A 26,326-nucleotide genomic window follows, 5' to 3' on the forward strand; every position below is an offset into this window, starting at 1 on the left:
CTCCTTAAATATCACCTCTCCAAGTTGACAATGCATCTCTCCAATGATGGCATTATGCTTTGTCCCTTGCTAAATTGCTAGACACTTGCTTTAGCAAGGATGAAAAGTCACACTTTACTTGCAGAAATTAAAATATTAGAGGCTGGACACTATAATAGAGCTCTGCTTCCCAATGCTGCCTGTTTGCAAGGATGCTCAGACCTCAGTATCAAGGCATCTTATTGTGCCCAGGCCCATGTCCTCCTTTATGATCTTATTCATCATAAAGGAGACTACTCCTAATGTTGCTAAATTCAAAGAAATTGATTCAATTATTAAATTTTCAAACAACAAAAAGGTATATGCAATGACTTTCACATTTTTTAAATGCAATCATGTTCACTGAGAGGTTCGCTGGAAGATGCAGTGCTTCCAGTACCCCATTTTTTCACACCAGCAATTGATCTGTGCGGAAAACAGCTCCGCAAACCCTGCTCCAAAAAACAGCCCTTTAGCACCAGAGACAAAAGAGTTTCTTCATGAGCTGTCAGTGCTATATTTAACCCCCACTACAAGTCCATATCAGATGGAGTAAGGCATAGCACGAAACAGAGAAAGAAGGATGGTGAGAATATCAGTAGGAAATTTAAAGGCAGATTTTTTGCAATTCAAGACTGTAAAAAACAGATTGTAAATACTACTGTTTTTTTTTTTTTTTGCACTTGTTCTTTACTACAGTTGCTGCACATTTGTTTCCTAGCATGTGTGATGGTCTAGACAGGCAGAAAGAAGCCTGCCCATCATATCTCAGCACCTTATACAGAATTACCCGTACAGGATGGCTGCTCTCGAGGTGGATAAAACACACATTGGCACATGTGTCTACTGAGAAAATAATGTAAAGTGTCCAAGAGATTTGTTTTAGGACAACAAAATGCATAACAGAAGCATCTGATATTTTCTAGTTTAAGTCTGCCCACAAGGTAGACTTTCAGAGTGCGCTGAAAGGTTATGGCTGCCGCAGAACCCGCACCCTGAGATGCAGCAGCCCAGCTGAAGCCTCACTCATGGGAACCCACAGCATATCTATTTCTAAAAGATCTTTAAATCACTTAGAGTCATCACAGAAATTATTGTACAGACTCAGAATTCCCACCTTAAACGTGCAAATTCTTTCTTAAACACAGAGACAGAAAGCTGATTTGTGAAAGCAATATTGAAGAGTGATAGCACATTTTTCCTCACTGTGGGACCAGAGCAAATTAACACAGGAGAAAAAAACCCTATATTTGTGAACTGCCTTAATTTAATGCACATGACAACTAGTAAATTCAGGACTAAATAATTCACAGTAAGGCATAAGCATCACGATTTATTGATTTCTACACAATCCGATTGTTACATCTATTTTTTTCTCGTTGTATAGAGTATGCGCATATGCTCTGAAAATGCCCATCAGTAAAGTGACAATGAAAAATGTTTACCATCTTAACTTGCCTTTCAAATCCACATCCCTCACCTTTTCCAATTACTGCTAGGCAAGATAAGCCACATCTCTAAAACTTTTTATTTATTTTTTTTTCTCTAGAGGTTCTTATACTATATTCATCACCATATGAACTGCAAACCTACAAGCATATTATGCAATATGAATAATTTCTACAACATATTATTTGTTCCCTCATCCGTTGTTTAGACAGAAGCATCCATATTTGCTTTAAACTTTTAAATTCTGTTTCTAGGCTGAATGGAAGGAATAGCTGGGACTGAAGGGGGACATATGGTTGTGTTAAAATAAAAAAAGGAAAAAGAAAAATCAAACACAAAAAACTGAGCATCAGAAAACTTGGTAATGGCAACCTAAGAAGTCTTCGAGGTGAAGTCGCAGACATACAAAGAAAAGAAGAACAGCTCAACTTGCATGATCCTTAATTATGGCTATTCGGAAGATAATAGGCAAGGGCTAAGCCCCCCAAAAAAAAGAAACGTTCAGGAATAAATTAATCTCCACTGATTTCTATGCAGTATGTTAGCTGCATTCTTCCTGCACTCCCCATCCACCCCTTATTGTATCAAGTTAACACCAAAAGTCAACTCTACATGGACAGATACAAAGAACTCTTGGTCACACTGAGAGCTGAATGCAGAGCGGTTGTGCGTCTTTATTTTCATGGAGAGGGTCTGTCTACAAGACCACAAAATTTACATCAGTTATAAAACCTGTCACTGAATGAATTAAAATTTCACCCCTTATATATGATCTTCATTGTATAAGATTCTCATTGCAAAATATTTAGCATTCAGACAAATAAATCCAAGATCTCATTGCAGCCAGCACAACAAAAGTAAGAAAAGCGCTTGCTCTGAAAAAAATAAATAATAAAGTCATGCGAGGTAAATAAATTTGAGAAAAATTGCTGGGGAAACACTCATAGTCACCCCTGCTTTCCAAATAGCAATGAGACACCAAAGTGAAGTGATTTGTCAAAGGTGATGCCAAAGGCCATAAGCAGAGAGCAGGTTTCTTGAATTGCAGTTCTGTGCTGTCTTCAAAGGCCATTACTTTAAGGAAACACGGTACTACTCAACCAGCTTATTTATTTCTAATCATCTAAGCTGCTACAGGTTGTGAATTGTGAATAGAGCACATCATATTCCCAGTGGGTGCTCATGCTCTGAAATTTCAGCCTAATTGTTAGAGTTCATTTTGCAGACAAAAGAAGGTACATTGTCAAATATATTTTCACCAGTCCCTCTTGTTGAGCACAATTTCTCTAAAATAAAGGTAATAAACTGCAAAATATGTACTTATGGTACCGATATAGTATCTGAAATGTTTAATTATCTGAATGATAATTTAGCATGTTGATACTTCCAAGGGTAATGAAATAGCTTTTAGCAATTAATGACCTGAAAAACAAAATCCATAAAATGAAATAGTTCTCAAAGGTAACCTGAAATGAAAAATACTAGTATACAAAGGAATAAAAGGCTTATGCAGTTGAGGTGGAGATGTGAAACATGGAAAATAAGTTCTTACCCCATGAGAAATCACGGTCTAAATCATGTCTGTATCTCTAAACTCAGTATTAATTCTGGTCACATCACGCATAAACAACAAGATTTTGTTTCCAGATTCCAACTTTCTGCAAGATTTTTTTTTTTATTTTGGTTTCCTAATCCTCCTGACAACAAACTCTTGCACAATGCCATACCTTTAATTCTGTAGAAAAGGATGCTATACAGATTTGGAGAGCGGTTGGAGAGATGGGGATAAAAGACTCGGGTTAGAAGAAAACTAATTTGGTATGCAATTTCAAGAATACACCTTCAAAAGCTTTAAAACATTCTCCTATACTAAGGAAAGAGTGAGAAATTTTGCTCTGGTTTACAAGCCAAGGACTACAGGACTTCTTCTAGTTCCAGTGCCTAGGCATCATCCCTAATGGTCCATCACTCTCAGGTCTCTTTTCCCACTCTGTATATATGGCCTGCTTTGTTTTTATTATACTGCAAATGTTATACTTGAAACATAGATTAGAATCACCCAATTAAAACCACTGTGAATTAGAACTCAAGTCTTTATTCAAGAGGCTTCTTTTTCTACCAGTTTCATAATATTCTGTAACTTGCCAGCTTTATCATAGTTACATTTTCTTTATAAATTTGCATGGAACTTTTCCTGATAGGGCCCAAACAGAAATGTTTATTCAATTAATCCATAAAACCAGTTTTAGCTATATAAACCAGTTCTTCTCCATTTGACTTGATTTTATTCTGGTTTCTTAATCAAAATGCCTTATATAAAATTAAATGCATTAGAGAAGAACAATATCAGCTTTATTAACCAAATCTGTAATTTAATTTTTAAAAAATCAAGTTATTCTGACAAGAGCATTCTATAAATCTGTTGATTGTCTCTAATTATATTACTTCCTTAATTCTTTATTAATCAAGCTTGCTATTGGCTGTTCCATTATTCTGTTCAGAATTAAAGTCAAGATGACAAGCTTTTAATTAATTGGGTGATCCTGAGCCTTCATGTCACTATTTTTAACATTTGTTTTTCAAGTGATCTGGAGCTTTCCAGGACTACTCCAGATTTTTGTTTGAAAACAGCAAGCAAAACAAGGTAACATTAAGAGCCTTGACAAGTCATTCTTAGGTTTCTAGACCTACTGATCACCTGAGGTGCAACTTGACATCAGTTGCTACTTAATATGCTCCTCAACTCATTGTTAAAAAGGAGGCTATTTCATTATCATTCCATACAAAAGCACCACATGGTCCATTCCCCCTCTAAGCACCATCAGGAGGATTTACTGAGAAATAAGGTGAAGAGAGTGAAATTCACTCAGTTCTGCTTCATACAGTCTAGATTCAAATTAGGTGAAAGAATTATGCTGCTCACTATTAAAATGAAACAAGGTTAAAATAATTAAAAAGCAAACAAGAATTAAATGAAAACCAAATATTTATCTAGCAGAAGAAAGTCCAAAGAATTGATGCCTGTCAGAACCAGTGCTTTTGGGAAGACATGATATCTCTTTGTAATGGCTTTGGAGAAAGACATATGGGGGTGAGAGAAAAAATATTGAATGCATTTGGTAAATCTCATCAACATCTCCTACCCCAGCACACGCTGCTGGTACTGCTTTCCTCTTCTGCCCTTCCACTCCTGCTACTCACAGCCCTCCGTATCTAATCCACACTACTCTGCCAGAAGCACCAAAATAACTGAAAAATTAGTATGCTGCCAAAACATTTTAGTGCTGCAATGATCAGAGCAACTTAAAAAACCTTATTAAAATTTTCCCTGATTAATTTTTAATAGACTGATAAATGAAAATACAATAAAAGTCAGTCCTTTAAAAATTTGTTTTATTTACGTACTTACCAATTCTCAAACGCCATAAAATTAATATTGCATTCCTGAACAGTTGAGAGACCTTAATTATGAAACCAAACTAAAGCATCAAACACACTAATCAATCATGCTAAAAAAAATTTATTTCAGCTGAAATTAAAAATAGAAGTCTCTGTTCAAAAAAAGAGCTCCAGTCTTCTAAAAGGGAAAGATTATCTCAACCTGCAGCCATGTTTTTAAGAAGCAGACACAGACCAAAAATCTGTGAACATCAGTCCCCCAGCTTTGGAGAAGCTCTAATCAGGCTGTGAGTTATCTGGCCTGGGTGCACCCACAGCACTTTCAAGCGCTGCAATATGAATTATTGTCCACATCCATTCTTTTACAGCTGGAATGGGCACCAGGGATTAATGCACTGCAATATATTTTCTTGCCACAGACAGTGCTCCTCTCAGAAGTGTGATCTATTGACTAGTTACATGCACTTTGGATAAATCATGACAGTCTCAGTGTGCTGTGGCATGCTCTGCCCTGGGAAAAGCTGCCAAACAAACCAAGCTGAGATGAGATGGAGAAATTGCTGAGACACAGGGGAGATCTGTGTGATGTTGGCAGCTGTTCCCTTTCCTCCCCCTGCCTCTATCACACAGTGAAGGCGTATCCTGACCTAGTGTCCTTCATCAGAAAGAGAACCAGTAACTCTAACCAAAGTCTTTGCACCAAAACCTTGACTGACCAGCGTGTCAAGTGCCAATGACCACAACCATGTCTTGCTGCAGGTAACTCATCCCCCCCTGCCCACTGGTAGACACTTCAGAAAGAAGGCAGAAGAGGCCACTGCACACAACAGAGGCTTTGAAATGTGGGTGGCCATGCTAGAGGAGCCCACGTGCCTAGGTCTGCTACCCTAATTCTAAGTGAAGAGCATCACAGTGACTTACTGCTGATTATGACACTCTACTGTAAAAAACTAGCCACAAACAAAACTCTTCTGAAAAATAAAGCATGAGAGAATTCAGGGCACCCATGCCTCATTGTATAACATGGCACTCGCAATGTTGCAGGAAGAAAGTTTCCAGTTAGTGCAGAGGGAACTTGCAGCTGCAAGTACCATATAAATGATACTAAGCTTGCCTGAATACAGCGAACAAAAAAAAAGTTGAAAACTAATTTAGGGGAGGGCAGTGTCTGAACTTGCAGTTTACTGCCAATTCAACTGAGTCATCAGCATCGCGCTCCTTTGAAAAAGAGGATACTGTTGCAGTGGGGATCCTGCAACACGCATATATCAAACCAGGAGTCCCGTGGAAAGGAAATATATATGGACAGACAGATTCTTGATAGCTGTTTCAGAGAGATGTTTATTTCTCCAGCCGCATGGCCGGAGCTCTGCTGAGGAACTGTTCCAGTCACGGGACCAAGGGTCCTTCTGCCCGCGCAGGGAACACAAACCAACCAATGGGAACGAGGCTGAGCAGGGACATGGAAACCCCGTGTCTGTGCCCTCAGGGCCCCTCTCCCAGGGCTACACGGCGGGGGAGGGACCCCAACACCTCACCCGTTTTATTTTAATAAAAGGAGAATGAAAACAACTGGATAAACATAACAAGAACAGTTTCAAAACAAAACAAGCCACCCTCCTGAGTCTTTAAATGTCCAAACAGATTCTGTGGAACATCTTAGGGCTGACAGAAGGGAGACAGAACTCTCTGAGCATGCTTTGTGGGGAAACTGAGGCAGGAGAGGGTTTAACTTCTTCCCTCCCCCTTTTCATCCCCCACTCGGCATTGGAAAGGGATTTTTGGGGAAACAATTGGCAAAAGCATGGTTTTGTGAGGGAAACCATGGATGAAAAAATGGATTAGGAATACACTGGGGGTAATAGGACATAGGGTAAAAGGGAAAGGTGGGATTAGGAAAGGGAAACTGTAGGGGGGGCTTACAATAGAGATACTGTCTAACATGACTACGATTTTTTGCATATATACTGCCTTTTACAGAAACACCATCAGGCCCAGTGACCTGCGATGCTTGTAACCCTTTTCTCCCTAGTACAATATTAAATTCCACCACTTCTCCATCTCCCAAGCTTGGGATGCATTTTTCAGGGTTATTCTTTTTAATAGCAGTTCTATGCACGAATATGTCTTGCTGGTTGTCACACCTTGTTATAAAACCATAATTTTGCTTAACATTATACCATTTTACTATCCCTAAGGTCTTAGTTGCTATGATCTTTTCCTTTTTCCGAGTGGCTGCTGTTTTCTGTCTCGCTGCGTCTTTGCTGTCTCTTTCGGTCGCTCCCGTGTTGGAATTGTCAGGGCTGCTGGTGCCTGCGCGCTCTTCCCGGGGTCGCGTTCGGGGCTGCGCGGGCCGGGCCGGGCCGCGCCGCTCAGTTCTCCGTGCGTCGCCTCCTCTGGTCGCAGCTTCGCTGCCGCTGCCGGGCGCTGCACCCACGTCTCGGCCGGGCCCCCGAGCGATGACTCCCCCGCGCCCTGCTCCAGCGCGTGTCTCGGCTGGGCGCGGCTCCGCTCCACCGCCATCGCCGCCAGCCGCCGCCCGCGCGCCGCCCCTCTCGGTCGGGCGTTCACGGGGCTCGCTCCACCACGCACTGCACGGGGCCATTCGGGCACCGCCGGGTCCCGCCGCGCCTCGCTCCGCCACCGACACTGCGGCTCGCGTGGCTCCGCCCGCGCGCGGGAACTGCCTCGCTGCTGCTCGCAGAGCGCTCGGTGCACGTGGCCTGGGCCGCACGGTCCCTGCGCCAGGCTTCCCTTCGCCAGGACACAGCTGACATTGCTCAACAGTCTCGGTAACTAAATAATATTCACGAAAATATTCTTCCATCGGCATATATTTTGACTCCAGTATTAACTGTGTCCAAACGGTTTTCCAAAAGCCCTTGGTAAGAATTAAATCCCAAGAAACATAGAAAAAGTTCTTAAACAACCATGCCAGGAAGTGTTTCAGTTCTTTTTGAGCTTGAATCAAGCTAAAATTTACAAATCGTTGTTCAAGAATCATTTTAAGTTTAAGATAAATGTCCATATGCGGCTCTGAGAGCCAAGAGTCTTCCCACGGTTCCTCCATAGTTTAGATATGGAATAGCAAAGCAAAACCAAGAAGAGGAATCCAAAGTTTCCAGGGTTTACTCACACAAATCAGTCGCTTAGGGATCGGGGATCGTTCTGCTCTCAAATCTCCACCATTTGTTGCAGTGCGGATCCTGCAACACGCATATATCAAACCAGGAGTCCCGTGGAAAGGAAATATATATGGACAGACAGATTCTTGATAGCTGTTTCAGAGAGATGTTTATTTCTCCAGCCGCATGGCCGGAGCTCTGCTGAGGAACTGTTCCAGTCACGGGACCAAGGGTCCTTCTGCCCGCGCAGGGAACACAAACCAACCAATGGGAACGAGGCTGAGCAGGGGCAGGGAAGCCCCGTGTCTGTGCCCTCAGGGCCCCTCTCCCAGGGCTACACGGCGGGGGAGGGACCCCAACAGGATACCATGCCTAATTTACACAATCTGACAAGAACTTGGCTGGGCAGTCTGCCTGGTCTCTTGCTAGGTAAGTCAGCTGCACTACAGTCCTTTCTTATAGATATAAGCATCATTAGGATTCTATATGTGGTATGGGTATCTCAGCAATGGCAAGCAGCACAATAAACAGAGCATGGTTGTGGGTGCCAGATGATGGTCCAAATCAGGTGACTCTTCTACAGGATGCCTTCTCAATAACAATTTTAGTATTCAGTCTTAAAGGGAATATGATGAAGTTCCTTAGTCCAGACTTCTTCCATTGTCTTAATATCTCCACCCCGCCCCGTATCATAACCAACCGGTAAACCTATATGGAACAAGGCTCTGGTGCATTTGGAATCAGATATTGAGATCTTAAATGGTTCCAATTAGAACCTGGCCAAAAGCCCAGAAACAGTCACAAGTGCCAAACACATTTGTAGAAACAACAGCAACTTATAAATATTGGTGTAATGAGTCCTCTTCCGGAATGACAAATGTAAAGTAATTTTTAGAAGTATCATATTCATTTCATTTCAAGTTGTTCATCTTTAGTTGATTCTTAAAATGTGTTCAAACTGTAAATAACAAAAATATGAGCAATAAAAACATGTAATTTAAGCACTCAAAATGTATTCATGTTCCCCTTGAAGCTATAGTCTAAGTCCATAATAATACCTACTTTGAGGGAAACAAGGTAAAATTCTGCTTGAAACATGAAGACAGCTCTTTTTCTTTAAAGGTAAATATTTCTCTCTGTCCCCTTTAAAAAAAAATAACAGTTGAAAATTACGCATTTATCTGTATTTTTATTAGTTTTCAAAGTTTTAAACAATTGCAGTTGCACTACTGCAAGGGACACGAAGACCACAACTTATCCATTCAGTGCTGTATATTCCAGGAGCCTCCTGTGATGTTGACTCTACCCAATTTTATAAAACCTTTGTCTCATATATCAACATCCTAAATTCTCATGTACAGCACAAAGTAAAACCTGTAAACCCAGGTCCCCTGCCATCACTCTGCAAGTGTAAAAGGCAACAAACACTGCGTGCAGTAGCACTGTACACGTCCCACATCAGCGCATGCAGATTCCATACTGCAATGTCCCCTTCACTCCACTCATTTGAAAAATCATTTACAATTTTTATGTAACCACAACAACATTTTAGTTCCCCAGGCAGTCATGCAGGGTCACTTTCTTGATGGCAACATCACTGGGGTCCCTCTGTTATAAACCCCAAGACAATGATCAAAAGCCTTTGAGCTTGCTTTTGTTTTTCAATATTTCCCATGTGCTGCTTTTTTTGTTCGTTAGAGGAGAATTCAGCAGTATCCTGTACTCCGTGTATATTGTTTTCGAAATTAACATACATGGAAACTGTACATAAATATTCTGCACTTCAAAAAGGCAGCAGAAAGCAGCCCAGCTCCCAAGCCTTCAATTGCAGGGGATCATGTGCCAGCACTGCATCACTGAACCAGCATCTCCTGCTCTTATGCCTTGAGGCTGACTGTTACCAATAGCAGGTCTCTGTGATGGATAATGCTTTTGAACAATGAAATAACAGTAATAACAATAGTAATAATAATAATATCATTGATAAATATTTTTTGTTTCTCAGCTCTGCTAAAGCTATAAAGCTTTCCCCCCTGCCCTTGTTCATTTCATTATCAAAACAAAGAAAAAAAAAAAAAAAATGAAGACACACAGGACTGTTTTCTCCAACTGCTTTACAATTCTTCATGCTTTTCTGAAAAATCACACCCTTGTGCTAGACTTCAGTAAAGTAGAAGCGAGCAATTCCACCATGTACATATATTAAGCTCTGGACAGGCTGAACTATTGACCTCCTTTGCTGCTAAAAAATCAGTTAATCATAAAACTGAGCTGTGAGCTGTTACTCAGAAGCAGCAGCCAATATAAGAGAACAACTTCTAATTTGCAGTTGAAAAGGCAGGCTAAGTGGACAAGTTTAGATTATCACGTATTTTCTACACCCTGTCCCTCTCCCTCCACTCCCCCAAGGAAAGAAAGGCAATCACAACTCAGAGGATACACTCAGAAGGACAACACACTCCAAAGCCACAGAAAACAGCCCTGAGGATTACTTCTGGATGAAGTGTTACCCTCTACCTTTTGTTTTGGTGTTAAAACCCAGAGAAGCGAATAATCTGAGCAATGACACCAGGCAAGAGGTGAAGTCATAATGAAATAAAGCTCAAGTGCCCTGTGAGGACTGAGGGGGAGGCAGTACCCTTCAGCATCAGCAGCTGGGAACACAATGCCGTGATCATGTCATCATCAGTGGTGCTTAGAAGAAGAAATAACAAAGCATACACCTGGCTCTTACAGAGGATAATGTCAGAAAATAGTGTTTTCTTCAGATGTTTCAGACTTCAGCCACTTAAAAACACTCAGTGGTTTCATATATTTGATTGCTCAGCACTATCTTTAATCAGAGACTGATAAAACAACATATCTAGCAAAATGCCTTCACTTCAGCACGGGAAAGATTACCTGGGAAATGCCGGGTGGACAAATAGGCTGTCAGAGGACTTAACTAGTGGAAGAATTATTTCTTCATTAAAGAACAATTTTGTTTAGCATTAGTGGAAACATTTAGTAAATGAGTCACCAGACAGTAGTTTTGCTATGAGGAAGACATAAATTGATCTAAATACTTAATAATAAAAGTGCACATATGACTATGAGGAAAGTACAATCATCACTCAAATCGCTAAAGAGTAGAGTATATCTCCAGCAAAGCAGAGAACAACTGATCAATAATACATTATTTAAAAATAGCATGAAATTATAAATACTGAATGAATTATGGGGAAAAAATACTTTAAACTTCATTCGAAAATAATGCTGATATTTGCTTAAGCACTAAATAAACAAAGAGCAGAACCCTAGCTTATTCTCATTATTTTTCAGTGAGTTTGCTGTTGCTGCTACTTGGAATGTAAACTTCAATCCTTACAATCTCATCAGATCAACATTCTCTAATGCACACTTTTTAATCTGTATAGAGAGTAGTCAAACTTCATGTTAAAAATTCATTTATTTCCCACCATTCCATCTGATATCGAGCAGATAATCAATTAGAACTTGTTTCAGAATTCGAACTAATATGTATGAAACTTAGGGAAAGACAAAATTGACAAAGAACATTGACAGAAAAGAGAGTATCTGGCTGAAAAAAAAAGTGATCTTGTCAGAAATGAGAATTGGGAATAATTGAAGAAGATCCAGAAAGAAGATACTGCTGCAGAGATATAATCTAATATAGCACAGTCAATCACCTGCCAGTCGCCTGTACAATACAAACAGCAGCAGGGACTGCAGGGTGAGATATTCCATTATTACCTTTACCTTTTCTTACAAATCTTCTCTTTGGAAGAGACTAATTTTTATGTTTATAATTTGCTTTTTACAAGCAAAATATATGTATATCCAGACAAAAAAATCATACTGACTTGGACTTGCAGTTATCTATCAGAAGCCTTGGGAGAACACTGCAGAAAAGGAAGGTCTGTCTCATTTTCCAGACAGGTGAGGAGGCAGCAGGGTGACCTGCTGTTCAAGCTGGTTCTGTTTTGACTCATCCCTGGTGCTGGGGACCATATTTCAGTCTTCACAAACCCTTGCTGACACACCTTCTTCTAACTGAAACTAGCTAATGGTAAAAATTATTTGCCTTCATTTTCATGGAATAGGAAGAATCAGTCTTGCTACAAGATAAACAGCTTGAACTTTTATAATTATTAAAATAATACTGTCACAGAAGTTCAGAACTTTCTTCTCAAGTGTTTCTTTAATCTGCTTAATTTCATAGTGGATTAAATTGAGTTGAAATTTTTTCTCAAGCCAGACTAGATTTTGGAGCCTTACATGTGAGTGCTATGCTTAAAAAAATTTAAAAATAAACCCACACTCACAATAACATTGTTTTCCCTAGCTGGCTTCTAAAAACATGTCACATAAATCATTACTTACTTTCTTTTCCTTTCCCATTAAAAATCTTTACTCTGTCACAACCTGAGTAAATTAAAGTTACATTTTTTTCAAATGCTAGGAAAACAGCCTGAACATTTGGATTTCTTAGTCTCGGCTTTAAAACAGAAGCTGTTTTCCAATTCCTACTTTTTCAGAAGAACGTCTAAACCAATTCCGTGCAATAAACCAATACTTTAACCTTACTTAGATCTCAAAGACTGACATCTTAACTGAGATAGACACATAGATCTTTTTGCTTCACTGGAAAGAAAGACTAAATTATAAAAATGATCACAAACTCCAAAAGATGCCTTCAGTTTAGTCTTACTCCAGATTTGTGCCTCAGCTTCTGACCATACCATTCCCAATTTTAAAAAGAATTCTCTAATTTTCTGGATTTCATACCCACTGAGCTAATCTGCTAGAATTCCTGGCTTCTGATCCAGACCCTGACACTCTTCCTTAAGTAAACAAAATGAGTGGTCATCCATCAGAGATGTCACCAACTTGTGAAAAAACTATTCATATTTCTGATTCTCATATGCACGTATATACATGACACATGGAAACCTGACACTCTGGTTTGTTGTTCTGATTACTTTACTGCAATTTTGAATAGATGGTTATCAGCACACTTTGCTAAATCTAATACTGTGCCAACTTTAAAATACCATCAGGCCCTAGAAGTCCTGAGACTAGGAGAGGAAAACCCACAATTTAGTTTTGCTTATTTTCCTCACAGTCTGAGATTCAAATCTATAATTATTTTCCCCTGCAACTATGAGACATAGGCATTATCTTTCTTCTTGAGAAAGCTGAGATTAAAATAACTTTAAGAAGCTTTAGAAGGAACAGCATATAACACAAGTTGGCAGTGCTTTGTCTTCATGGTGCTGGCCACGCAGGGGCACTCTAAGAAACAGGAAGCAGACTGCAGGGCTCAGCAGCACATGATTTTGGTGATAGCAGTCAAAATTGGAGAAAACACTCCATTAATATTTTCAATTGTATTTTACAATTTAGAGAATCATACAATATTCTGAGTTGTAAGGGACCCACAAGAATCATTGAGTTTTATTCCCCATCCTGCACAGGAGAGACCCAAGAGTCACACCATGTGCCTGAGACCGCAGTCCAAACGCTTCTTGAACTCTGGCAAGCTTAGTGCTGTGATCACTTCCCTTGGGAACAGTCATAGCTGGAGATTTTAGTATTCATATTTTAGTTCTTGGAGACTCTGTCAGGCCATGTGTAACTGCTTGGGAAAAGACAAATTATGCAGAAGTACACTACACTTTTTTTTGCAAGGCTCTATTTCTTAAACATATTCTTTTTTCTCATGCAATTTCCTCTATGTGCAAGTTTACTTAAAATGCATTTGAAAATATCAAGGTGAAGAAGCAAGGAGGTCAGTACTTTCCAGAAATCAAGTTCCATTCCTTGCCTGAGGAAGAGTAAAATGTTTTCTTGGATTTCTAACTTCCCGCCTCCTAACCTAGCCTCCAAGGGTTACCAACCTAGACAATGACCAGGGAAAGAAGAGGACGAAGCAAAACCTTACTGATCCAGAAACTTGGGGATCCTGTGGGCGTGAAGTGAATCCTTAAGTCCTGATAGAAGTTAATTGGAGCCAACACGCCTGTGAATCAATTAAACCATAAAGTAAAAGATTTTGGGTTTTTGTTAATTTTCCAGAGCAACACTCACCAGCACACTTGGTCCTGGTGATGAGTGGTGGTCCTGGCTGCCCCGTCCCACCTTCGCCCGGTCTGGTGAGCAGGACCCGAATCTCATATTCGGTGTCAGGGTCCAGGTGCCAGAGCTTGTACGTTGGTGCGTTGACTGCATGGGTCTCGGTCCAGGTCCCGGACGTCATCCGGTACTCCACTTCTTTCAGGATAATGGGGCCATCCCCAATGATCGAGTTGGCATTCAGCTGGATGAGCAAGTATGTAGGCCCAACGCCCAGCAGCTGCGGGGGTGCTATTGGCCGAGGTGGCTCTGCAGGGGAGACAAAAAATAAGCCAGCGGTAAAACAAAAGCTGGAAAAAGCCCTCCTCCCACTAAGAGGAGGGCTCTCTACACAGAAAGTTGTCAGAGTTTGGTCAGCGAAAATTCCAAACCTCAGAAGCAAATTCAAACTGACATCAATGAAGAAGAGCTGAGGAGAATTTCAGCTGATGGGAGTGAGTGGTGCACTACTGGCATCTGCTCAATGCTATTTTTTCCTGTTAAAAAGCTCAGCTGGAGACCACAAAATCCTGTCTGATTTATATATTGCTGCTGCTTGAGATTTTTTTCTGAAAAAACTATGCTCATTTATATAATTTACTATACCAATAACTTGAGATTTTTTTTTATTGACTGAAACCATGTTTGTACTTTCCTTATAGAAAGAGCTGCAAGAGATGATACACTACCCCTGCACAGAATATTCTTAAAAATGAGTATCACTGCAGCTAATCTGAAACCCACCGGATGTAGTTAGGGAAAAGGATATAGATGCCTATTACAGGCATTCAGAATATTCAGAACTGAGCAAAGCTGCCAGGAGAATGACAAAATAAAGACATATGGCAACAACATACAGTATTTTATTCTTTAGTAAGTTATTAACTGATTTTGAAACTTGAACAATAGGATGTGTGTTGCCTTTTGTCATCCCCTCTTCTCATCAGCTTTTGCCTGCCTAAATATTTCAATGCAGCTGCACAGTGAAAAAGGTAATGACAGACCATACAGGAAGGGGTGGTCCTCCTTACTCTGAGAAATGTTAACATAGAAACATTGCCTCAACATGATTTATTTTAAGAAACAAATCACAAGCAACAGGTATTTTTCTAATAAAATGAATTCACTGATAAACATGGAGGGTTCATTTTCATTCCAGATGGCTTATATTTCAACTAATTTGTTTCAGTTAATTAGGCAATGATGCTAGATTCAGTGCACACAGGGGTTTCACACAGTAGCGATGCAGAACTTACAAATCAGCAACTCTGAGCAGGTAGAGGGGATCTCATGGCCAGTACATTAAAAATAACTTTTGACCCCAGACCATAAGATTTCCCTAGCAGGGGACCCTTGCACCACTTCCCCCACATTCCACACAACCAAGTTAAGACACAGATGCATTCCACGTGTTCTGCCACCCAGGGATGATCCCATCAGTGTCAGTGACAGAAAATGTGATGGGGAGTGGTGGACTTCCTTTGATGTCCCATCTTCCCTGCATGCTGACGTTCAGCTAATGACTCCCTGGTTCTGTCTGCTTCTCTATTTCCAGCAGCAAAGCTTCCCTTCCAGATACCACAGCTTGTTCCAAACAGTATATTCACCAGCTCTATAAGCAACCAGGTTTCCCAGATTTTGGCACTTATCTTGCAGACCTTTTTCTAAATTAACTGCTTCTCAAGACACTCAGTTTGCAGACCAGGGAGTCTGTAGCCTTGTCATAGTGGCTGTAATGGGAGCTGATTTTTTTCCTCCCAGAGTGAAGAGGTGAATGCTCCAAAGTGTTTCCATTTCTGCTTCGGGATATACAAAACTATAGAAAATATCTCAAGCAATTATTAATGTTTTACCATGTTTTGGCAATAAATGTGCATATGAATTAATTTAGATCCCTTACCTGCATCAAAGCTCAGAAATGCAGCTGGGCATAATGAGGGCAGTTTGTTTGCTTTGGAGCTAACATTTTAAATGTCAAACTAATGTATGCTAAGGTCAGTGTATATTATAGCAGAAAACATCCTCATTGATGATCATGATGCACTGCCAACTCCAAGTTATAAACTTCTAAAACATATGGCTATGTTTAGAAGTATACACTTTGATTAAGAGCATGATTATCACAAATAAAACCTCACATTAATGAGACTAACATACCATTGCCTATTAAGTTTTTATGTTAAGAAGTAAAGCACATTCTTATATTAGCATACGCATTTTGTTTTTAAGCTCTTGAGGCCAAGGAGACTTATTTATAAAGTCTCTCCCAGTACCAATAAATTATGCATGAATTTTAATCAGTTAGCAAATGAACAAGTAATTGTTCTGCAGCATTATTAATATTCTTCATAATACAATATACTATCAGAACCAGAGGTGAGGTGCAACCAGAAATCCCAAAAGTACACTAAGTATCAACTGAAGCATGCAATCCCAATATACCAGAATAAACTTTTCTGATGTTACCCAATTAACTTTCTATTAATTATTCCCATTCATTATTCTATAACCACATCCACATTTATAATTTGAAATCACAATTTCCTTTTGTATATACAGCAACCTGGAACTTTTACAGTTTAAAAATTGCCATTGATAGCTAAAAAGACAGAACAAAGCCATTATTAATGTTTTGGTTGCTATTCCCATAGCAAATATCACACATATTAACAATACTTTTCTTTCAGTGAGTTTTAAAACACAATTTACATCCTTCAAGGAAGTGTATATTGCTGGCTTTTTACCCCAGCAATCTGGGTCCACCTGTAGTAAATAATCCACTTGCAGAGTGCCCTGAGAAGACAGTCTGCCAAAAATGAAAAACCTCTTATAGAAGGCACGAAAAATAAAAGGAGATATGTGAAAAAGTACCCTAAAGAAAATCAGCCTCTCAGAAGTTTGTTCTGGCTTTTAAACAACATAAAAACTCAGCTTCAGCCAAGCCAGGTGGTGGTTTAGATGTTCAGAGCCTGGGTTAGAGAATTGCAGGAAACTGAGGCTCACCAGACCCAAAGCCACGTGGGGCAGTACGGTGACCTCCCTCCACCTTCTCACTGCCCTGATCACTGCAACCCAACTGGAGAACTGTGCCCTTTATTTCTGCCAAAAAGAACCCACCTTCCCCAAATATTATGAGGAGATATGGCTAAGACACACAGTATTCCTAGCAGTCAATTTTCCTTGAGCTTCGTTCCCTTTTTCTCAGCCATGAGCCCTCTGTGAAGAGCCATAAAGTTACAAACAATAATTTATGAAAAAATATTTCAACCCATGGACAGTTTAACTCATCAGTAGAATGGACTTTGATAGGTATTTGAGATACACTTAACAATTTGATCAAAGACCCTGAATGGTGAGTTTCGTTTCTTCCTTTGCTAAGCACAAAATTTAAGATTCCTTTTCCAATGTAACTAGTTTAATTACTGACTCATTTTCTGCCTGTATTTTTAGCTAGTGCTTAAAGGTGTTAAATCTGATGAAATCCCTTACAATTTTCATGGCCACTAACATCTCAGAAAGACTATATTAAAAGACCACTTGTACATCTTCAAGACATTAAATAAATGAAAGTGTTTTCATGCATTGCATTTTGCAGTATTTGGTCAGCTCTGGTTTTGACATAAAATGCCCACAGCTAAGGTAATAAAAAATTAAGACTGACATTTCATCAGTACTAAGTTCCCATTCTGCTGAACTACTAGCAGTACATTATGCTCACATCAGTATGTATATGACATTGTATATTAAATGTAGTATTATATTTAGGCACCAATGACTAGAATAAGCATGCAGCATCAACCTCCACTACCAGTCTTCCTACAGTTAAGTGGTTGTGTCATATCTTCAATATTAAACATTGTATGCCAATAATTATGCTTTCACAGACAGAAAAAAACAACCAGAAAAGGTCATTAGTGTTATTATTATAGTAACTAATATGCATAAAACTTCCAATATTCTCAAGTAATATATGCATACTATACCATGTTGCCTTCCAAGATTAAATACTTCTTAAGTTTAAAACAAAGGAAGGTGGTTTAATTAGTATCTTACTGGCAATCATACTGTTAATGATCAGTTCAAAGAAAAAATAAAAATAAAACTAAAGCAGAATTCTACATATTGTTCCATTTTGGAGGAAAAGCTGATACTGGATGATACGTGCCTGATAAAATATTACTTATATACAAGAGTCATGTTTTTCTGAGCATAACATGTACCAGACACAAGAGACTCTTGCTACACAGCAGAAGGGTTTGAAGAGCCAGGGAGGAGAGGGCTGGTCACCACAGAGCCTGAGCACACAGAGCAGGTGCATGCCTTCATCCACTCTATCCCACTTGTGCCTTGTACAGCCCCTGCACACATTAACGCTGTGCAGTAATAGCCTGCGAGTCCCCTCCACTCACGCACACACTGTGCCTTCCCTCTGGTGACAGCATGGTCAGCTTGTTCTGTGAAATATCTCACACCAAGCCATACACTTGATATGCTGAGTATTAACTATTTAACCCAATACACACAAGAGGGGCAATCATAAAAATCCTAATTTTTACAAGTATAACAAAACATTCATTTATTAAAAGAATGCCCAACATCAGCCTCACCTCCCCAGAAATTAAAATGGATGTTTTAATTACACCATACACTATCAAGAAAGTAGGTCAACCAAAAGAATACAAAGTTCCTTTAAAATTTGTCATAATTCAAAGTAACAAAAATATAAAGTCATGTAAATACAGCTAATACTGGATGTTCTAGGGAGTATAGCAAAGATGCCTCCACAAATGATTCAAGACTGACTCAGCTCCCACTTACATCAAACTCATTTCCTCTTCTAGGGAAATTTCTCGCAAAGCTGTTTAAGTATGTCTGCATATTTCTTACAAGCTCTCTGGTTTTCTAGTTGAATTCAGTTGAGGTTCAGTGCCTGACCACACTGGCTATGCAGTCTGAGATACCCAAGGCGTATAGGGGCAAGAGTTACACTACTTCAGTACTCCTCGTGTACTGGAAGATTACATACTGCTCTGGAGATTCTAGTTTTAAAAAGTATTGAAAACCAGAAGAGGTAGAAATATTGTTTGAAATTTGGAGAACATGAATGACATTTAGAAGAAAAAGTTATGGCAGTCAAGTACTAGCAGGGAAACATTCAAAAAACATGAAAAATTCTTGGTCTTAAAAGCTAGTCAATCCCACGGAAAAAAAGAATTAACCAGAAGTAGTGACTGAAAACTTAAATGCAGATAGAGTATTAAGCTACAAATGTAACAATGAGAATATTAAGTGAACGACAATAACAGTAAGAAATTCTGCATTTCCTTAATTGTAAGTTGGGGGAATACCTACAGCTCCAAAGAAGTATAAATGAAAGAAATTAAGTGGTCATGAAGGTGGTGACAAAATGAATTATGAACAGTTTGAAAATAAAAACAAACCATGGAGGCTTTGAGCCCAAACACTGGGGTTTTTTTTTTAATTTTTGCAAAAAATCATTCTGCATGTGGCATATCTTTAATAGGAAGTTCTGCTCTGAGAGGAAAAAAAAAATCAATCAGATTTTAAGACAAATAAGTTTATTTTGGACTCGGCCTGTCTGCAAGGACACCTGGCTGTCTTCTACTCTGACAAGACCTGCCACACCTCAGCACCAATACAAGGTGTATTAACACAAACAGGGGACTTTGCCAGCTAAGGGGGAAGCATTACAGAAAACAGAACTTGCCTGATGAGAAATTCTTCTACTCAGTCAAAAAGCAAGTTAATGCAGAGGACTGAGGGATGCCAAGCTGAAAGCACAGACCTGATGAACAGCAGAGGTATCATGAACCTTGAAGTCACAGGAAGCCTCTGCAGTCTATTTTTAAATTTCCAACAAGGTCTCAAGTTTTCTCTTTCTGTGCATGACAGACTACACTCACAGCTGAGTCTGTCACCCTATATGCTCCATCTCTAGTGAGTAGTTTGGTCCTTAGTGGTTTTGCTGAATAACACATGGAAGATGAATAAAAAAATCCCAAAAGCCTATGCATCAAATAGATTGTGCAGCACATTGAGGGCAGTTCAGTAATGGGAACTGAGCACTCTCCTTGGCTTCTGAAAACAAGGAAATGCAAAAAGACTGAAAAAAAACCCCAAACCAAAAAACCTACAAGAACATGGCATATTTTCCTTTTCAGCATTATTAAAAACATACCTCTAGGTCTAGGTTGCTCCAAGACCTTCTAACCACTAATCAGACTTCACATGGGAAGTCCAATAAAATTACATCAGGACAATATTAACTACCCAATTCATAGGTGCAGACACACACCCAGTCTTAAGTGAGAAATGCTGCCATTATGGATTTAGCTCATGGGATTCTTGCTTGCACACCACATAGTGGTACTTGCTTTTCTCACCTGAGCTGCCCACCTTATTCTTGTCACAAAGGAGAAGAACAAGTGCAAGCTTATTCTCAGCCAGACATACTATACATCAGCTACACAGATTACTCCTGCCCAAAAGACACAATGCATCTGAAAAATGTCAGAATAAAGGAGGATGAGCTTGACTGCAGGGCAGGGCACATTGCAGAGGCTGCAGGAAGGCACACTTGCTTAAACCAGCTGCAATGCTCAAAATAACTCCCCTCAGAGAAATTTTACAATCATGTCCACTACTGCAAGACCAAATGCTGCTGAGAAATTAACACAATAAAAACCCAACCAGCTGCAAGTCCTTTGGAGCTCTCACAAGCCTTGGCCACTTAATTAATAATTCCCCAAGCTATTGCTTGGCTTTTCTATTTGTTCATAAACTCATTTACCATTTTCTTAATAAATTTGTTTCATCTTTTTTTTTTTTTTCTCCCAATGGACAAAAATGTCTCTCTGCTTGTCAAGTTTAACTCATTTTAACAGGTGCTTTATTTTTCTACGTTGTTAACAATTGTACATTTTTAATTTTTTTTTCTGATGGGAAAGTTTCTGTTGATCTCATCTTTGTCTTCTACAGGTAGCTTGGGGAAGGCACTGTACTGATGAGAAGGCAGCAAAGTCGTTTTCATAAAAATAACTAACTTTGACATATCATACCATAGAATGACTTCTTCATGTAGAAATCAGTAGGCTTTTAAAGTTAAATATTCCATATAGCTACAAGCCTACCTTTATTTAAAAAAAAAATCCAAAACAAAACAACAAAAAAAAAACCCCAAAGCCAAAACCAAACAAAACTCCAACACAATCAAAAACTAATTCTGACTTATCTCAGCTGCTGTCCTGTGACCATAAGTGATGATGGCTGCATGGAGAAACTTGAACAGCTCATGATCTACAATTCTGCTACAAAGGTTTTTCTCAAACCCGTTTTTTCTTTTCAATTCCACTTACACAGACTTTATTTCTGTGACTTCAGAAAATTGTTTCTGTGACTATAAAAAAGAATTTATCACAACTGCACAGTATCTGGCACTAGCTGCTAGTCCAGAGGTTGAGACAGAATACTTACAAAATGTTATATTTTACTTAAGAGAGTTAGTTGTCTGGAACAAAAGAACTCATTGTAAGTAATGGATTAGTGACCAGGTGGTGTCAAGTGATTTATCCAACTCTCTTCAGAGAGTTTGCAAGACCATTTTCATTGTCTTTTATTACTTGAAATGGAAAACCAGAAAGAATCAGTTTTAAATAAACATTAAAAATAAATATCTATAACAGTGAAATTCAGGTAACTACCTAGAGAATCAGTCACTGGAGAGAAAACAGCAACAAACAAATGGCAAATTGAACAGTGAGATCACGATACTGGCTTAGGTAGGGTACTGACATATTTCACCATAATGTCTCTAATTTGGGGTCTGCCAACAGGAATAACAAGTCACAAGCTCACTTCAAGCTACTGTTTTAGCTTTGAGCAGCTAATACATAAAGTTTGTGTCATAGGTACAAAAAAGTCTGCAAGCTCATGCAGCTAAAACATATTTAATTTAGGTGACGTGGCAGTTACTGACCACCTAAAATGCTGAAATAGGAATTATTTCAACAGTGAAAACTGCTAACTTCTGCATAGTGATGTTATATCCTATGCATCACCGTGGCATTTTATTCACCTTGATTTGAAACACCACTATGTTCATTTTATTATCTTCCTTTAAAATAAAGGAACAGTGTGCAGCTTTAGCATTGTCAGCAGAAACTGTAAACAAGGTTAAGAACATGCCCAGCTTACATGTAAAAAAAAAAGTCTAAATAAAAATTGGACTATGTCATCTCTCTACACAATTTATGATCAGTACACATGCTTATTTTTTGAATGATAGTAGGCTATGTTACTATGGGAATCAATTAGAAGATTATGACACATTTTGTCAAAAAGATTGCATTGTGTTAAAGGCATTTATGCAGCACAATCCTAGAGGAAAAATGAATAAATGTAAGAAAAGGAGGTGCCTGTAATGAGAAGTCATTCAAATTTTAAATAAAAAAAATAAAAAAATCAGTCAGCATAAATGAGTCAGTTATAGAAATGTCTCCAGCAAAGACTTGATCACAATGACTTCATTATCCACATGTATCAGTAATGCCCTTGAGATGTCAATGTTGAGATTACTGTTGGAAAGAAATGTTTTATCTGCTTCATTGTCAGGAACCAGCAGGTTGAGAGGAAAATTGAATGCCTTCTTCAAAATTGGTACTTCCCAAGAAAGGATTACCCTCAACTCTACAAGGCTCTGCAATTTGACGATACTGCATTCTGCATGCACATCCACATGCTGTCAGTGATGAAAAGGAATAAAACTAAAGATTACAGAAAGAATGCCTGAAAAAGAACAAAATATTGCTTTAGAGACTCCAGAATTTTCTTTTACATGCTTATGTAATGCATGTTTTTTACATGCAATGTGTGATGGGAATATATTTATTTTCTAAGTACTTTCATTATTTTTGTTTTTATTTCATTTTAAGTCCGAACTGGTCCAGTAAAATGAGATTGTGAAGATTTTTCCGTTATTCTTATATCTGTCGATGCTGAGTAGTCATGTAGTCAGTAGTCACTCACACACTCAGTTTACTGCCTAAACAACCCAAATATAGAAACGTTCTGATGGACAGAAGTTACAGTGACATATTTATAATCAAACTCAAAAAATTCAAACACCTGCAACAAAATCAGAGCATTTCAATAGAATTCAGTTAAACAAAAATAAATAAATAAATAAATAAATAAATAAATTAAGAAGAGGGGGGGAAAAAAGAAAAATAAAAAAACCAAAACCAACCAAACAAAAAAACCCAAGCAAAAACAAAAACAAAAAAAGAAAAAAAAACCAAACAGAAAACCCCAAAACAAAACAAAAAAACCCTGAAAAACAAACAAACAAAAACCCAAATCTAATAGAGATTTATACCTCACTAGCTCTACCTAACTATAAAACTTGAAAGCTAAAAAAATTCACCCAAATAGCACTCCTGCCTGTCCTGGAATTCTCCTGTATGCCATATTTTGGAAGTCACATGATAACCTGCCAACACTAACACAAATTTTTATCACCAGCTCTCCTGCATGCCTTTTGAATGACGGAGAAAAATGTGCCATGTGCTGTTGGGACAGTATCATCGTGAGGTAGAATTCAAAACAGTATCATGCTCTATAAATGCAGCGAGCTGTACACATCCTTGTACCAGAAGGTTACTGAACTCTAAAGTATCTGCAGATGACAGGAATAGCTGGCATGGCTTTAGCTTCCAAGCATTTACATCTGTATTTAATAACAATTACAGAAATTTAACCATGTAAGAGGTGAGACTGATTTTACTGTAACTATTAACCCAAACCATGGGTTAAATCATGGATGCACAGAGGTGGAGGAAGGAAGAAAGGCAAGCAGGTCACACACTTATTATTAAGGCAAGACCTTACAAATGCACAGGGGGCAGAGATTAACAGAAAACCTTCCCCTTTGGACTTGCAAGGCATTCTGCAAAGTTCTTCCTAAGGTATCCCATTTCATTGATGTTAAAGGCTTTCTGTCAGCACTTTAATACTACCACCAAAGGAAAAAATGATACAAGGCAATATAAGGGTTACACATTAATGAATATCTAGAGAGATTTCGTGTGTGCTCAGCCTATGCAAATCTATGGGGGGGAAATGACAGAATCCATTGCCACTTTTGAGCAAATTTATTTTTGAGGGGCTGTTTTCTTGCTCAAATCCCTCTATTTCTATTCATAATCTTTTCTAAGACGCATATAGATGTTCCCACCAGCAATGTCTTCACATGTCTTATTACAGTGTGTCCAAATATTTCTTGCCAAAAATGCCAGAAGGCAGCACACTGGAATGACAGAGAAGGGGACTAATTTTAGGAAGCACTGAGACACTTCCCTCAATCTATGCAATAAACCAACAGAAACCAAAATGGTTTTTACACCACAGTTTTACATCACAGATGTGAAATACACATCATCTAACATGCACCTCACAGGGCAACCCTACTCCTTCACTTCCCACCATCAATGTTGCTTGCAGTGTCACTCATCTACACTACATTCATGATGGTTTAGGTTTAAAACTGCTCTTGCAGAGGTGTACATGGAAGTTCCCTGCTTTCCTGGGCCCCTGCAGAAACTCACAGTGGTTTCAGACAAGAGCCAGTGTCAGTACAGAAACAGAAGCACAAGTTCAGGTTCTCGAGACAGGGGAAAAGAGAAGGCAAAGATTGAGACTGCCTTTTAAGAAGGTGCTGGCTAGTACATCTGTTTTCACCATGAAAGCCACCCTCAGAAAGGGGTAGGGGGATAGAAGCAGCCAAAAGGAACCACCATCCTTGCCACAGCACCTGGACAGGTGTTAAGAAATACTTATGAAATGAAGGTAACAAAGCAGCTGCCATCCACCCCACTGCCAAATGGATTCTGAGTGTGATGAAAAGCCTGAAAGAACTTTCTAGAAAAACAAATCAGAACAGAAAACCCCACCAGTTCTGCATACTAATGAATTTTTTACAAGATATTATGATTTTAGATGAGTTGATAAAAACATGTTGCCTTTGTTTTGTTGCAAAAAGGGTTCAACGTATCAATATGACTCTGGAATAGAAATTCCCAGAGTACAGTAAAAGAGTTTAAATTTTGCATCTGATTTCAGCTGACACAAACATTTACTGTTATGTAGTATTATTTACACGGTTAATGTGACTGCTTACACTGGGAGAAATCTGACTAGGAAGTCACCAACTGTCTTTCTGGTCTCACAAGAAATAGACCCATCCAATCATAGTCCAACTGGACAGTCAGTAAAAGCTAGCTCAATTGTATCGAGATCTACAGCACGACTAATCCACAGTGCCACTCACCTGAGAGGCAGCAGCTTTTGCACTCAAATTTGTAAAAATGTTCCCTCAGAACCACATGATGGTGGACCACCAACTAATCAGACAACCACCAGGCTCACCACCACTGATGGAAGGAATCTGATGTTGAGATGGTATCAGGGGAAATGTCATGAATGTTTATTAAGCTCTTCCCCCTCTCCAGAAGTCCTTCTCCAGTCACTGCTTAAGAATCCTGATTGTGCTGGATCCTTGGTTTGTGATTGCTGCCTGTTGTGCTCCTGAATTCTGTTAATTTCTCTCTATTTAAATTCTGGAGTTTTGATATTTAATGGTTAAACTGAAGACAGGGATATCAAATGGGGCAAGAAAAATGAAATTCTTATACACTGCCCTAATTCAGGCAACTGAGCCAATTCCGACCTCATCACAGCTTTAAAATCTGAAATAAATAATGCTTTTTTAATAATAAAAAAAATTTTTTTTCTATATTATTTTAACCATTCTAAGTTATCTTATTAATTTTTTGATGAGCAAACTTAAGAATATATTATTCTACTACTGCATGTTTTAATTTTTGAATATGATACTAACCAACATCTACTGAACCTGGGCTGGTACACTGAAAGTTCTGTAACCAGCCTCGTGTATTCACATATGAAGGGCAAACAAAATCAACAACTCTACAGAAATAATAAGAGAAGAAATTATTAGGGTAGAAATTGTACAGTACAGCTTTCCTCTTCAAATACAAGATCCACTGGTAATAATATGCACCATCATGGTAATTGCTACTTTCAAAGATTGCACAAGCAAACTATGTTGTTTATTTATGACCCAAAATTTAGATGGCCTGTGGGTAATGGGCATTTTGTTGAAGACTGGTTTTTTTTTGGTTCTG

The 26,326-nt window shown here is 38.8% G+C and overlaps 1 protein-coding gene across 18 annotated transcripts in view; it reads right to left on the reverse strand.

Annotated features, from left to right (window-relative positions):
* PTPRK (protein tyrosine phosphatase receptor type K) overlaps positions 1-26,326 on the reverse strand; it is a 392,047-nt gene that overhangs the window by 154,531 nt on the left and 211,190 nt on the right. For all 18 annotated transcript variants that reach the window (XM_048296431.1, XM_048296435.1, XM_048296424.1 and 15 more), the window contains exon 7: positions 14,082-14,375. In XM_048296431.1, the coding sequence (XP_048152388.1) occupies positions 14,082-14,375 (294 nt within the window). The remainder of the gene's footprint in view (positions 1-14,081; positions 14,376-26,326) is intronic.

Source organism: Corvus hawaiiensis, chromosome 3, assembly GCF_020740725.1.
Source record: "Corvus hawaiiensis isolate bCorHaw1 chromosome 3, bCorHaw1.pri.cur, whole genome shotgun sequence".
NCBI lineage: Eukaryota > Metazoa > Chordata > Aves > Passeriformes > Corvidae > Corvus > Corvus hawaiiensis.